Genomic DNA, 15,191 nt, shown 5'->3' on the forward strand with positions numbered 1-15,191 from the left:
ACAGTGGAGACATTACAGCAGTAAAAACATTAGCAGTGGCAGATGGAGCCCTACTTCGGAGTGGAATGGAGTCTACGTTCTAAGATTCACTCGCGTATCATTTAAATTTCCAAATGTGTTGTGAAACTCTCAAAGTGCCCTCAGGATTTCAGACTTTAGCGATGAGCTGTAAAAGTGTAATATCGTTATGATCTCTCTGTGTTTTTATCTGAGTTGTGAAAACTAATACATCTAAGCCATGACTCCTAACACAGATGGGTACTCATCAGGAAACACAAACTGTTGTGTTTAATCATCGAGTTCCTCACATCGGTTTTCTTTTCTTTTCTTTTGTTGCTACCACACTTTGAATTCCTGGCTTGCTCTTTTGTTGTGATCTTTATACGGAGGACTGCAAATACACCGTGATTTATAGGCATCATTCCACCTCAGCTTTTTTCTTTTTCATTTAGTGTTGAAGCAAAGGTGTAATAACAGAATACAGTGACTCGCTTTCTGTATCACATTGCCTGCAACATCCTGTACATCCCTATTTTTGGTCTGAATTCACGATACTGTGAAGCCATTTATTATTCTGTCACACCTTCACACACACACACACATATACACACACATATACACACGCATAAATACCCAGAAGCCATTCATACATTCACTTATAGCATCTGTACTGAATGCAGAGAAGCAACGGAGAAAATCTTCTCTCAAGACACAAACTGTAAAACTTCTAATCAGACGCTTTATTTACCGAATACAGAAGCAAAGAAAACGAGATGTTCAGATGCTGATTACAAGGCCTCGTCATTAGCTTGCAATCAACTAAAGTGCTAATCACTTTTACCTTTTACCAAATATACCCGAAGAGTAAAAGAGAATGAGAAATATTATTGTGTGCTGAATACATTTTGTTTGTGCTTTTATTTATTTTTCTGGTTCATGACTTGATTGCACACGTTTTTCCTTATACATTCATTTAAACTGGAGCTATAAGGCCTCAAATACACAATTGTAGTCGGTGCTCTTTAATACGGTGCATCCTTATGATATTCTTGATATAATATGTAGCAATGTACTATATATGATTCCATTTAAAGATACAGGAAATACTAAAGTTCCAGTACAGCCTTTGTGGAAATTACATTCATCTCGGATGATTCTGCAGCATTCACATTGTTTAGTGATGGCCTTTGTAGGCTAGAAGAATGTTTGGAGTTTGGTATGGTGTTACTGTCCCAAGTATTAACCGAGTGTTTTAGTTGCCCAAACGTATGCAGACCTCAACCACTGCCTGCTAACCACTCACTGTTGGTTTCTTTGAACCCTGAAAGGTTCTTTTTCCAAATGTTAACCTTAATAAAGTAGTTTTAGATAACGAAACGTAGGTAGACCTTAACCACAGAGCTGGCCAATCCCAAACCAAATCAAAAGAGTTGTTTTGGAAGACACTGATAGAAATGGCAGCGCATTAATACGCAGTAAGTTACATGAAGAACACATTCAAGCACTCAAAGCACACACAGCAGCCTCCAACCTTCGTTTACACACGTGGAAAATGTGTTTGCATGCGTGTGTGTGTGAGAGAGAGAGAGAGAGAGAGAGAATCAAAGACTGTGCGACAGCCATTGAATGATAAATCTGAGATGAAATCAAAGTCTGGGTTTGACTGTCCCTCTGTGCTCAGCCTCACTCGTCTTCTCCGACTGAGAATATGAGAGGCTGTAAAGGTTTAACAGGCTCTCAAGGTAAACTATCCAAGATTATTGTAGGTTGGGTTTTTTAGCGTCAGTTTCCAATCTGTTGTTGTGATCGGATCAGCGCAGAGCATTCATAAACGTTCAGATTGAATGTGATGCTTATTTGAAGTTCAGTCACAGTGTTTGAACACGGGTGCGTGTGTGTGTGTGTGTGTGTGTGTGTGTGATGTTTGTACCTGTTGTGTCAACATATTGACAGAATATGCTCAGTCTGATTAGATCGCAGATTGTTCCATCGATTGACGATCAAAGCAAATTAATTACTGCAGATCCTCTGTGCGCTCTCAGTTGTCAAAGAGCTTAAATGCTTCTCTGTCCTTATGTAATGTGAAAACTTTAAGAAATGGGTTCACCTTGAAACTTTATTAATATGTAATCTGTTTGTCATTCGGATCTTTTATCATCATCGCGGCAAACAAAACGTTTTTTGTGGATGTTTTGTGTCATAACATGGATTCTGATTCTCTCTATCTTTCTGTTGCAAGCGCAGAAATTGAAGTCAAACTCAACTGTTGATGGTGTCTTCTGTGTGGTAAGTCTATTATGTAATAAAATTAATTTTATGAATTTAAACTCGATTCATGAGAAAATGTATCCAATGAATAACAAATGTTATTCTAGTCGAACAAAGAGCTTTCTACTTCCAGCGAAGCAGCTGGTCAGTTTAAGTAAACTACATAACTTTGAGTGGAGCACAATAAAATACTCGAAGATATTCATTTAACTAAAGGTTGGAATAGTTTCAAGGAATGGATCTCACCATCTGGGCAGCCATTGTTGACTGTTAAGCATGTTTCAACTCTTAGCAAGCTGATTATTGCAGTGCATTTGGATATTATGTATTGATGACATAGGGACACTTTGTCAAAAGTGCTACCAAAGAACCCCCCGGTAAGACTACCATTTGGGAAGAAATATCACAGCCTGTCAAAACCTGGATGTGTTGAGAGATGAACTCTAAAAACGATTCACCTTTACACCAACAAACAATTTCATTAAAGACTTTTAATTGCTCGAGCTATCAAATAATCACAAACTGTAATCCGACCTCGACGTTGGAAGTCTCTGACCTCCTGCTGACTGTGATTGCCGCGGCAATCCTTCCCGCCTCCTTTGTAAACTCCCGGTCTTTGTAGTTCCTTTGAGGCTTAAATGGAATTGTTGCTTATCTGGTGGCTTTTAAAGTTCACTGGAAATGTCATTGTACAATAATAAGGCACTGTTATGCACTGGACTGACATTTAATAGAGGCAGGGACAGGTCTGGAGGAGATGACCCAGCCGTTAGCTTGCAGCTTTATTAGCAAGCAAAAGACCGGTGGTGAAGCTCTACACACACACAGACTTACGCATGATGGCACACACACACACACACACACACACATAGGTCTTTGCTCTCCACTGTGGCATTTTAATTATGAGAACAACCTTTTGATTTTTTTGCTGTGTCATACAAGATGAATACGCTTAAGAGTTTTTAATAGGTGATATTATTGAATTAAACTTGAAGTATGCCACATCTTGCATGCATTAATTAAACTGCAACCTAATGTCCGCTGTATCTCCCGGTGAATATAAGATGCCGGTACCGGTAGAAAAAAAATCCAATGTGTGTGATGCATAAAAAAATTAAATAAATGAAAGACCTAAATACCCAAAACGTGACAACGGCTCTTGATGCTGGAAATGCTTGGCAGCATTTTATACCATTGTAGTTGGTTTTTTGGTGGTCATTTGTCAAGCTGTCTTGAAAAAGATCCCAGAGTCTGCTGTGGATGAGATCCAGAGGCACCTGCCACAGCTGATTCATGGAACTTTCTCATGCCACCATCTGGGCATTCGGACCAGCGACAACTGTGTGGAAACCAGTTGTCTCTGAATAGTCACATTGTCCAAGACTACGTGAGCTTAATCTTACAGAGGAAGAGGGAATTGATATACTAACCTTTGTATATTATCCAGATTAAGCATATGCTTTAAGGCTCACTGTTTTTCCTCATAAACTACATATATAGGAATATATTTGTGTGTGTGTTTGCACTGCAAAGGGGAGATAACTTCAAACTGATTTTTTGCTAATCCTGCCCTGCTTAGCTACAGTTTAGAATTAAATTGTGGTATATTTGCCCTCCAACGTTTGTCATAATTTTTGGAACAATGGGTTCCTGGTCTCAAAAACGAGTATACAACAGATGGCTCCTCTTTTTAGAAGGCAACAGTTGATTTTGCTGGTTGAAATGACTCTCACTGCTAGCTAGCCACCCAGCGTTGCATTCGTGATTTGGTCAGAACATCTGTCCCCAGCTAACTTTCTAATGTGTCCAGCTGACTCTGTTGTGCATTCAATGGCTAGAAACTGACAGCATGCTTAACTCTTTGCTGTAATGGTGCAAAAAAAGAAGAAAGGCTGAAGCTCATGTCCCGGGGTGAAAAGTCAGCATCCTCACGTTCATGTAGAAGACGTGAAAATCATTCTTATATTCAATGGAAGAGCCAGTTAGCTTTAGTGCAGTTCAACCCGCGGTGCGGTGCGTTTTGGCAGTTGATAACGCAGTAATCACACTGTGGTGCGGTCCAAAGCAACCGGTTTCCAAGCGACTGGTCATACAGTTCCATTGCAGTGAGAACATAATCTCCCCCCCACCCCACCCAATAGCAGGAAGTGAACCAAGATGCAGGGTGCCTGCGTGGGCATTTGTTTAGACACAGATAAATGGTCAACATGAGTGAAAGAGGACTGGGTCGAAGAGAACACACAGAATACACTAAGTAAAGTCCCCTCAGCAAATGTATTTTGTTATTCGGTCAGCTTTATTTGTGCTCTGTGATTCCGAACCAACTCTCTGTCTCTCCCCCAGGACCCCCAGACAGACGGTCAGAGTACGTCCAATGCCATCGTGGAGAACTCGGCTGTATCCACACGGACCGCGGGTCTGGCCTCTCTGTTGCCCCCGCTGCTCTGGCTGTGGTACTGTGGCCTGCTGGCGCTTTCCTCACCCGGCTTCTTGTAGCCTCGCCGCTTCACACCAACAAACTACAACGGACTGACAAACACACATTTGTATAAAAGAAAAAGCAAAACAAGAAATTATAATCTTTCTTCTCAGTAATACCTGTTTTACTCTTATTTCCCTCTGGATTCTCGCTCTCTTTTTAATTCCTACTATGTTTTTTTTATGAATTTTGTTGTTTTTTTGCATTGCAGCTGTGTGCTAAAATTGTAGTCTATATGTGTTAACTCAGTTTGGCTGTGTGTTCCCTTTGGGTTAGTTGTTAGTTAAGGGATTTAAGGCTTCCGTGTTGCTCTTTTGGGCAGAAATGAGAACATACTCCAGGACTACATTCCAATAAACCACAGTTGGTGGCTCCTGGAAAGGTGAACGCAGTGTAAAATAGCATTGATTTTTCAGAGTCGTCCCCCACGTCTGTTTGTGTGTTGAGGCTATTGGTGGGATCTTTTGCTCAAAAGTCACAGTCAGTTCAGTAATGGCTACATGTTATCACTTGGGCAGCCTTTTAGGTGTTATTCAGTCTCCTCTGTGCTTTATGTATGTTTTGATAATGACTTGATCTGGTATTTTACATTTTTATGAAAGGTCCACGTGAATATTTACCTGACAAAAAAAATGAAATGAATTTCAGGGTAAATACCAGTAACTGGAAACATCAGAGCAGTTAGAACATCTGCGCCCAAACCGTCTTTACTGAACACACGTTGCCGCTGGCAAAAGCACACAGGCAAAGACCCACAAACACACACCGCACACTTTCACACATTCAGACAAAAACACAGAAACAGAGACACACACTGCGCCCTGCTTTCTACTCCCTTTTTTTTTAAACAGCTGGATTGATACTCCGAGATCACAGGAGTGTAGGTCCCACGCTGCTGTGGATGGCTGAATCCACTCCACTCATCAGTGATTGTACATACTTGTAATTGTTCGAAGTCCGAGCCATGTTCAGTGTTTCTCTGTGGAAGGTGCCAGAGAAGCTGCTGCAGCTTTACCTGAATGATTTCTTTCTTCTTTTATTTTTGTGTACTTTGATTCACTGCGTCCACTAAAACGAGCTGTGGATAACATATTGTTGTGGAGTATATATTCAATGGTAACTCACAGCTCCATCGCGCCAAAGCTCAATGCCTCCATTTGTTTCTGTCAGTTCAGTGTTACGACTTTTTGCTTCAATTGTAAAACTGTCAACACGTGTTTGGGGAGGGAGTGATCTCTTGATATTGACCTTTTGCTAAGCCCCACTACTCCTTCTTACTCTCATTGCAACTGTGGATGTTCCAGGCTTGTTCTAACATAACTTGTAACCCCATCAAATCATGTAGTTAGCTGTGATATGCTCAGGCCCTCAGGCAGTTTGGGACGGACAATCCGTTCCAGGCCGAACCAGCCGCTGTTCATAGCATTTTATTTGTCAGTTTGTGATGTCTGTTACTTTATGGTCCTCATCCGTGGCATGGGCTAGCCTGGCCCGCCCAGCCGCAGGTGTCAGAAAGACATCTTAAAGTATGTTGTAGGTCTTCATCTACCGCAAATATTGTGTTTGTGTTGAAATCACAGCCAAAAAACAGCTTTTTCGGCATGACAAGCCTCTGCTTCTCTAAGTCTTGGGCTGAATTTCAGTCCCGGTACGTCCCTGGATATTCTCCTTGGCTGTTGAAGTAACTCTATTCTAATAATATTCAGCCAGGTGTGTTAACATTAGCAGCCAAGAAGTCATACTGTTTAATCTATTCTCATCACTTTTGCTCTTATTTCTGTTATTCTGGAAAGGGGGAAACAATGCTTGTTGGGTCCACACTATGGCTCGTTTTATTTGCCCCATGAAGCAATGTTGATTGGACGACAAAGCTGCTGTGACTAACAGTTGTTCAATTTCGACTGAGGAACCATCACTTGGGGGAGGGGTTCAGCAAACAAAAGCGTAGTTTGCAGCAAATGCGCAGCATGTGACGTAAATCGTTCAAGCGTTTTCGTAAATATACTCCCGAGAACTGCTGGGATTATTTTTTTAAAAGCCACAGCATCGTCATCACGTTCATTTCTCAGATGTAGACGCGTACAGCTGCTTTTCAGATGAAGGCCTATGGTTTTAGAATTGTCCTCACAGGAAATACACTTCCTTACAACACACGATCAAGACGTTTACATACATCACTGTGGCATGTTCAGCAAGTTACTTCAGCCATTTGCACACTGACGGCAGCATTTATGACACGCTGCTTGGGGTCATGTAGCTTCTCAAAAACATGATTAATGTGTAGTAGAACTGAAATGTTATTTACCGAGCATAAACATGGTATATGCACTGTATGTACTTGGCTGAAACTATAAATTGGACAAATAAATGTCTGATGATATTCTACTCCGGAGCATTGTGAGCTATTTTGACTTTCAGATACGACATAGAGTACATTGAATAAACCAGAACATTGTTTGTTTTTTTATGTGTATATTTCTTCCAGTATGTACATGATTATGGAATATTATTGCATCTGAGAAAGAGGATATCAATGTAACTCTCCTACTGTAGTTATATACAACTTTGTTTCCCAAGCATATTGTTTTGTACCATAGCCCCATTTATAATGTTGCTTAAATATAGTATTGAGTTGTGTTTTTTGGCTAAGATTTGAACTTATTTTTCTATCTTTTACTAATTTCTGCTGTTTTGAAGAGTTGAAGTTGACGAGGTGGACCGGGCACAGAGAGCTCATACTTAAACCGTTCAACTTTTGAAGACTTTTCAGTGCCGTTACCGTGATTCATTACGGTGACAATAACTACAGGTTGAGCAAGAAAGAAGACTGTCAATGCATGGTGATTGAGAAGGAAATAAATCAATGTTAAAGACAAATATATTCTATACCGTACCATTGAAGGCTTATTTTTTATGGTGTATTTGACCAGAGGTGGCAACAGTGAGCAAACATTTCCACGAATTGAATGTGTGAAGTTTGGAAGGAAAGTTGCTTATGAGCGGCTTCACGACAAAAACTGGGACTGGTTACATTTCTCAGAATTGTGTCTTACTTATTTGTGTCTGTTCATGTTTTGATTTGAATCCCAGTGTCATATCTTCATTGGAACAGGAATACGAGACAAAGTAAGGTTTATAGCGGTGGTTCAGTGCTCCACTGTTGTTTAAAGAGTTCCTCTGAGCACAGAAGGCCTCACGACTTGGGTCAGGTCCTCCTGATGTAAAGGTCCCAAGAAAAAAAAAGAAAAAAAGTTCAAGATGTTGAATATGTTTGCTGTCCATCTCCATCCCATCTGTTGTTACAAAATACCAAAAATGGCTTTTTGGAGATGCAGACTCCCTCAGCCATCCGGCATCATTAACTTCTTAGCTTGTGAAAATGTAAAATCTATTGTACAAAAATTATGATTAAAAACTGTTAAATCACCCAGACTGTCTGTACGTGGTGTTATTTCACAGAACAAAGACAAGAAGAAATCATCAGACAAAACTGGCAGAGGCCTGGGAATCACAGAGAGGTGACGTAATTAATTTGAAAGAAGGTTTTGAGGTGATCCCGAGGAGCCTGATAAAACCTCACCAGTTGATGTCGTTGACCTCAGGGTTACCAAGCTGAAAGGAACCGCGAATAGCAAAGAGAAGAGACCAGATAAAGAAAGAGTCATTGAAGTTTAGGACAACCTTTTCTTTTTTAACTTTGCCAAAGTGGCAGGTGAGGGAAGGGGTCGCATCGGGCTGGCAGAGCACTCCTCAGCGACACTTTATCCTCCAGTGCTGCTTGACCCGGACCACAATCTCTGAATCCAGGATCACCTGCAAACAACTTGGCTGATGATTCAATTCATGTTCAGTTACTTCATAAAACCCTTTTGAAACTTTTATTGTTCAAAGAACTGAAAAATGACATGTTGAGCTTCTAAACTTTGACATTATTTGAAGGAGTCATTGCAGCTAAAAAGTGACAGTTGTGGGAATGTTGAAATCAATCCTCATTCAACAAACAATGGTCATAAAAATGCTGTCAATTTTACCTACAGCTCCAAAGAATAGACCGACACACAGTAATGCCCATTAGTGACAGGCACAGTAGGTTGGGTATCTAAAGGCTTATTGGAAAGGCATATGCATTGTTGCAAAATGTGCGTTATTATGACTTTTGACACAATCAAGCAGGGGGTTGGGGGCCCCCTCAGGACCATGATGTGGCTCTGTCAGGGCCTGGTGGTGCAGGTTCGCACGCAGGCCTAGCTGTTGTTGATGTTGATCCACTGTCGGTATTCACGTTTCTTTGAAAGAAGCTGCACAGAACCATGGACTGACAGTGTAGACATGCTTGTATCATACCTGATATTTCCCATGACTGTACAAAAACCACAGTTAACGAATCTTACTAAACCCTAACGCTCCTCTCTACGTATACGAAACGGCTCCGCTGTAATTCAAACAGGAGACCACGAATAGTCGCAGAGCTTCAAAGTTATTCATTAAAAGCACTTTTCTTATAATTTCATGGAAAATGAGTTGGATGGAAAAGTGACGGCGTAAAGAGGCTGCTGGGCCCCCGGCTCTCATTTATGGCTCCACGTGTCATATTATGAGATGTTGACAGTCATTGACATAGTGGACATCTACCGACACATTTCTGTTATGGATGAATAAAATATGAATGTAAAACAGAAAAAGGGTGACCGGGAAATGGTCCGACGCCTTCACACCGTCGTCATTAAATGCCAGAAAATGAGTCTGAGATTTGAATGCAATTTCTAGTCGTAATTTTGATTACTCTTCCAACTCAGCCATTAGACTACTAACTCCACGTCCTCGAGCCCTCATACAGTGCACTATAATAGCCGTCATCGCAGTAGAACCACATTTGCTAAGGATGTATTTAGTTTGGGAAGTGGACAAAAATGCCACTTGATCACTTGTTGTAAGAGGCGGCACGAAGCCAGATCTGAGTCACTGTTCATTATAAGTACATACTTTTAAATTCAGAAGATTTACTTTGTCATCATAGTATAGTTTTCATCTGCTTTAACCAGTGTGTAGTCTTATGTTAAGTTTGGGCAAGCGCAACTTTATTTAAGTATTCCATCTCATAAACAAAGGGAAACTAAACTCGTTTTTTTTTCATTTTATATTACATAAAAAATGATTGCATGTTACAGCAAAAACATTTTTTTAACAGGGACCCTATTTTCCCATGTTTCAGTGTTCTGACTGGTGACATGATCATCATTTTTAAAATCGGTCCAGTATTGAGGGAGAACGCTGTGACCTGCCACCGCTGAATTATTAAATTAAATTAATTAATTATGGAAAGGAATACATTGAAAATCTTTGAGTTTTTGACAGTTGATCACACTAAACAAGCAAGTTTAAGGGGTCACCTTAGACTTAAGGAACTTCAGATTCAGGAGAAAGAAAAGGGTTGATTATATATCAGTGGATTGAAGGGAAGTTAAAATTAACATTAATTAATTAACCATCCACCTATACTGTTTTTCAGATAAAATGTCCACAAATGTAAATCTCCCTTTTTTCCTGGTGACTTTCCTGTCACGCAGACTCAAACAGCACATGCTCTGAGGGGCGCTGCCCTCAACCCGCTGTAACATAAAGCACATAGCGTCACACAAATACATCACACAACCCTGGAATTAAACCCCCGTGGCTTCGAAGCAGAACTGTAAAGACAGCTATTAATATTACATTCGGTAAATGTGGGCAATTGGATTTTTGATAGTAGGCGGCATTTCACATGCAGAGATGGAGTTTATTAGGAGCCATTAATGTCATATTGTCTTACTGTGGAATGGAGTCAGTGGATATAAGCACACGATGTGGGCTGTCACGGAAGTTGTGGAGCTCGGTCAGGTGCAAGAATAATGGAGTGCCTTGAGAAGAAGAAGGAATGGCAGTTGGTCAAACCTCTAAATCACGTCGTTTTTGAAACTGCCATGAATGAGCTTCCTCTCACCATGACTCAAACTAACATCTCCTCCCTCGTCATTTTAGTCAAGGATTGACTTCTCAAAGATCATTTGGACCGCTTTCCTAATCATTGATGTTATTGTTGTTTTATTGTAGTAAAGTCTAGATTTGCTTTATTCATTCTTGCTGCCAGATACAGACAAGGCTATAATTTCTATTCATGATTTTGGAAACTTTAGATATTACGTCTGTTTGTACCCCATTTTTACAACATTCTTGAATCAAGTTGAATTCTATTGGAAGCATATTTACTGGCCTGCTATTCCTTGTTGTAAAAAGGAAGAACGTCTTTAATTGTCACTTGACATGAGCTTATTTGTGGATAGATAACTTAAGACATGCATGGAGACCATCCCAGTGAGAAGAAGATGGGGATGGCTAGGACATGTGTTGAGAAAATATCCTGCTGATATTACAAGAACAGCCTTACATTGGACACCAGAAGGGAAAAGAAAAAGAGGCCGACCAAGAAACACATGGAGGAGAACTGTGGAGAAGGAGGTGCAGAGCCTAAACCACTCATGGGGCACGGTCCAGCGACTCGCCCAGGACAGACAGGAGTGGGAGACTTTTGTTGCTGCCCTACATGCCAAGAGGCATGAAGGGAAATGATGACGATGAACTTAAGACATTTAATGAAGAGGTGGTCGATTCACAGTTGCTGATTTGATGCTCAGCTTTAATTTTCTTTGTGTTTTAAATGATACGGAGGCCACACAGATTGTGCTGATATTGTCCATGTGGCCCTGTTGTGAGGATGTGTAGTTGTAATCTAATGAGCACCTCGACTTCAAGATTCTTCAGGACAGGTGATACATATGAATAATAACCAGAATAAAACTGAACCAAGCTCATCATTAGAATTGACTCTCATGCTGCAGTCTCATCTGCTCACGCTCATAACAAGGATATTATGTTTGGATACTTTCTTTTATTTTTATTTTTTGTAGTTTGTCGATACCAAAGCTCTATTCATTTAACAGACAGTTTATAAGAAGAGATCATAAAACTTCACATAAACACGTTGGGTCTCTTGACACCAGCATGAATTAAAGTCTTTTAATGTATCACAGAGTAGATTCATGTCACTATGACAAATAGTTTATGAATACTAATCAATGTGTTTGTCGTAATCATCTTTGTCAGTCATCGTTTAATTATGCTGGTTGTTTACAACTCTAATGACTGAACTTTTTGTTTCTTTCAGCATTCTGTTGTAACAGACAGTGATGGTGTTAGTCATTTGGTCAAGGGATTTATAAACATTGATATGTTTCCTGAAGACAGATTATATTCTTGTATAAATAGTGGAGTAAAATAAATAGCAGGTATACTAATCTTTGAGTACAGAGTACCATAATGTTTTTCCCCTATCCTGGTTGATCTTAATAACATAACTCTTTGAAAGGGAGGAAAAAATACATGGTTTCATTAAAAAAAAGAGTTAATAAATAAGAGAATACATAAGGAGTCCCCCACATACCTTTTGACAAACTCCAAACCTCTTTTCTAAAGTGTTTTTCTTTGAGCGATGGCTTCTTTCTGGCCACTCTTCCATAAAGCTCAGCTCTGTGTGCACGGCTGTAAGTGGTCCGATGGACGGACGCCCTAATCTGTGGAGCCTTCCAGTCCTTCAAGGTTATCGTTGGTCTGTTTATGCCGTGAGTTTTGATGCTCTCTTAGTTTGTTGTGGTTCCATATTCTTTCATTTTTGTAATACTGTATTCAACACTGCTCCGTTATATAATGTGAGTGCACACAGGTGGACTTTAAGATATTTATCTTAAATCATATTTACTTCTGGAGATAATTGGCAGCACCGGATCTTATTTATAGGTTTCACAGGAAGGTTCTTTTTAAAATGAATTAATTCATTTTGTTAATTATACTTCACCAATTTTGACTATTAAGTATAAGTCCATTACATACAATCAGAATAAATGTCCACTTTGATTCCATGTCGTAATGCAACAAAATAGGAAAAACACCAAGAAAGCTTTTGCAAGGCAAAGATGGTAAAGATGTAAATAAAGGTGCTTTAAAATAAAACAACAAAACACACAACTTTGAATCTAAATATCTCCCTCAGTGTGAGCTTTAGTGGAAGACTTCAATGTTTGAACAGTAAAGACATTTATCTTTTTTTTTTTTTCCAGAACTAAATCTAGTCGGTAAATTAACTCTCATATTCTTTTACAAGAAGGCTTTTAAAACCTTCGATCGGTGAATAACAGAAAATCCATCTGCCACAGAGCTACAGTGAAGTATGAATAGATATAATAGGATGGAACACAGATTACAGTGTGACACAAAATGTTTCCTCATGATTGGAAACATCACTGTGACATGATGCGCGCATGATGCCTCTGCGGTTACTGCTCACATAATCAATCCGATGCAGCGTGTCAATGAATAGCTTCACTCCTCTTTCATCCTTCACATCTTTGCACTTTGTACGTTGCATAAAAAAAAAAGGGCCCTCTTTGTTAGGCCAGAAGGCCATTCATGACAGAGCAATGCTGGGATTGAATGGAGGGCGGTGCTGACAGGGGCGACATTCTTCACAGCATCATAGGGCTGGCTGACTGGTTGGTGGTTTGGTTGAATGTGTGAATATGTTTGTGTGTGTGTGTGTGTGTGTAAGGAGGTGGAGGACAGCAGTGTGCTTTGTAATCCTGTACCAGCCTCCCGGCTGACTCTGCCACTCATCCTCAGACGGCGGCCCAAATTACCCGCCGCCATTGGTGCATAATGTCATCAGGATTGAGTCCTGGATGGGGCATCAATCACAAGAATGTGGCTTTGCTGACCATGAGGCTTCCACAAGAGGGGGGTGAGAAAAGAGGGAAGACAAAAGGGGTGAGAGAGCGGGGAATGAATCGGCTAGAGATGGAAAGATACTGTGAGCAGACAGTATGTCGAAAAAAGTCATAAAAAAGTCATAGTTTAGTATGTCGAAAAAAAGTCATACCTCATTGTGCTATAATATAGTCTACTGTAAGATTCTTCTTCTTCAACCCGGTGTCCCAGGTTTGACCCCCGTTACAGCAAGTTGATTACATGCATTTTTACAAAGATGACAAAGTCAACACGCTGTTATTCTTTGTATTCTTTTGTGTAAAGTACGCTGAAAACAGTCATACAAAGTCATAGTATAGTATGTCATAATAATATCATTATACAGGGATGCGCTGCAGGTCAGAGTTTGACCTGCTAGATGTTTCTAGTGGACAAAAAGAATAGAACATTTTAATATATATTATTTATATGTTTGCAGATTGTTTTTTCTTTGTTCTCGAGTATCTTTGCCTGGATGTGCACATTCTCGGTCTCTCTTCAAACGCTATGAGCTTGACATTATTCCTTGGATAGGAACCGAATGCTCCTCAGATCGTTACGTATCTTTGCATATCATTTGTTGGAGACAGAGCTCGTGTGTTTTGCACATACAGGAACATGTGGGACCCAAGTTTCCATTTCAACTGGTTACATGACATTCTGCCTCTACTGAGTTGAAGTTACACGGGGATGTTTTGGTGAACCCTTAACATCTGTTTTACTGTCATGAATTTGACAAGGCGCCCTCCTCTTCCTTCCCTCTTTGTGTAATTGCAAGTGTTTTGTGTGTTCAGGTATTGAGCTTCTTATATTGACTTTACTCTAAAAACATAACCGCCCCTTTCATCCGCAGAACTGGTTTAAAACATCTTGGATCAGGATAAAAGGGAAAGTGCACCACTTCCTGCTGCCTCTGATGTGCAGGTATTGAGCTGAGCGGAGATGCCAGCAGCCCACTTAATGCTAAATACTGCAGTCTTTTATCTTGAGAAAAAATACAGTGAGCTCAGAGTGTAGAAGGGCGCACTTGTCTCCTCCTGGTCACTAATGGTGGTGACTGTAGCAGCATTGGCATCACTTAATGGTCTGAAAGGCCTTTCAAGTTCCAAATTAGACTTCAAAGAAATGAGTCAAAGGCAAAAGTCAGATAAACAGGGTGTGGAAACAGCCTTCAGTGGTATTCACGCCTTTGTTGACACAGATTGTGAAGATTAAAGTTGATTAGGGACATAGTGAATGTCAAACACAACTCAATTAAAGGTAATGGGCTGTATTTTAACACGTTCGGTTTATTTTAAATAATTTCCATACTGAATGAAAAAAAAAAGAAGAAAATCAGCTGAGTGAGCAGTGTGATACTAACCTTGGTTTCAAGAGTATTCTAAAGTAAAATAAGCCATGTGCAAGTGATTAGTGACATGGAAGCATTATATCCAGCTGTTATTTACCACGACATCGCCGATTGTGAACGATTTTGAAATGCAGCTCGACAGTAGAGCACGACAGCCACTAGATCCTCTGCTGCTGTTCCTTGGAAACAATGTATGTCGGTGTTTTCTTTTTGCGATTGTTGTCTAATTCTTGGAAGATGTTGAGATCACCTCTGGAATAT

The 15,191-nt window shown here is 40.1% G+C and overlaps 1 protein-coding gene across 4 annotated transcripts in view; it reads left to right on the top strand.

The window, feature by feature from the left end:
* The window catches only part of gfra1a (gdnf family receptor alpha 1a), a 79,763-nt gene extending 71,586 nt beyond the window's left edge, over positions 1 to 8,177 (top strand). For 2 of the 4 annotated variants that reach the window (XM_031872876.1, XM_031872892.1), the window contains 2 exons: positions 2,245 to 2,286; positions 4,612 to 8,177. In XM_031872876.1, the coding sequence (XP_031728736.1) occupies positions 2,245 to 2,286; positions 4,612 to 4,764 (195 nt within the window). In that variant the 3' untranslated portion in view covers positions 4,765 to 8,177. Of the gene's footprint in view, positions 1 to 2,239; positions 2,287 to 4,611 lie in introns of all 4 variants that reach the window. The other 2 variants (XM_031872900.1, XM_031872882.1) reach the window with 2 other exon arrangements.
* Positions 8,178 to 15,191: the final 7,014 nt, after the last annotated feature.

The sequence above is a fragment of the Anarrhichthys ocellatus genome, unplaced genomic scaffold, assembly GCF_004355925.1.
Source record: "Anarrhichthys ocellatus isolate YVR2014 unplaced genomic scaffold, GSC_Weel_1.0 scaffold3, whole genome shotgun sequence".
Classification (NCBI taxonomy): domain Eukaryota; kingdom Metazoa; phylum Chordata; class Actinopteri; order Perciformes; family Anarhichadidae; genus Anarrhichthys; species Anarrhichthys ocellatus.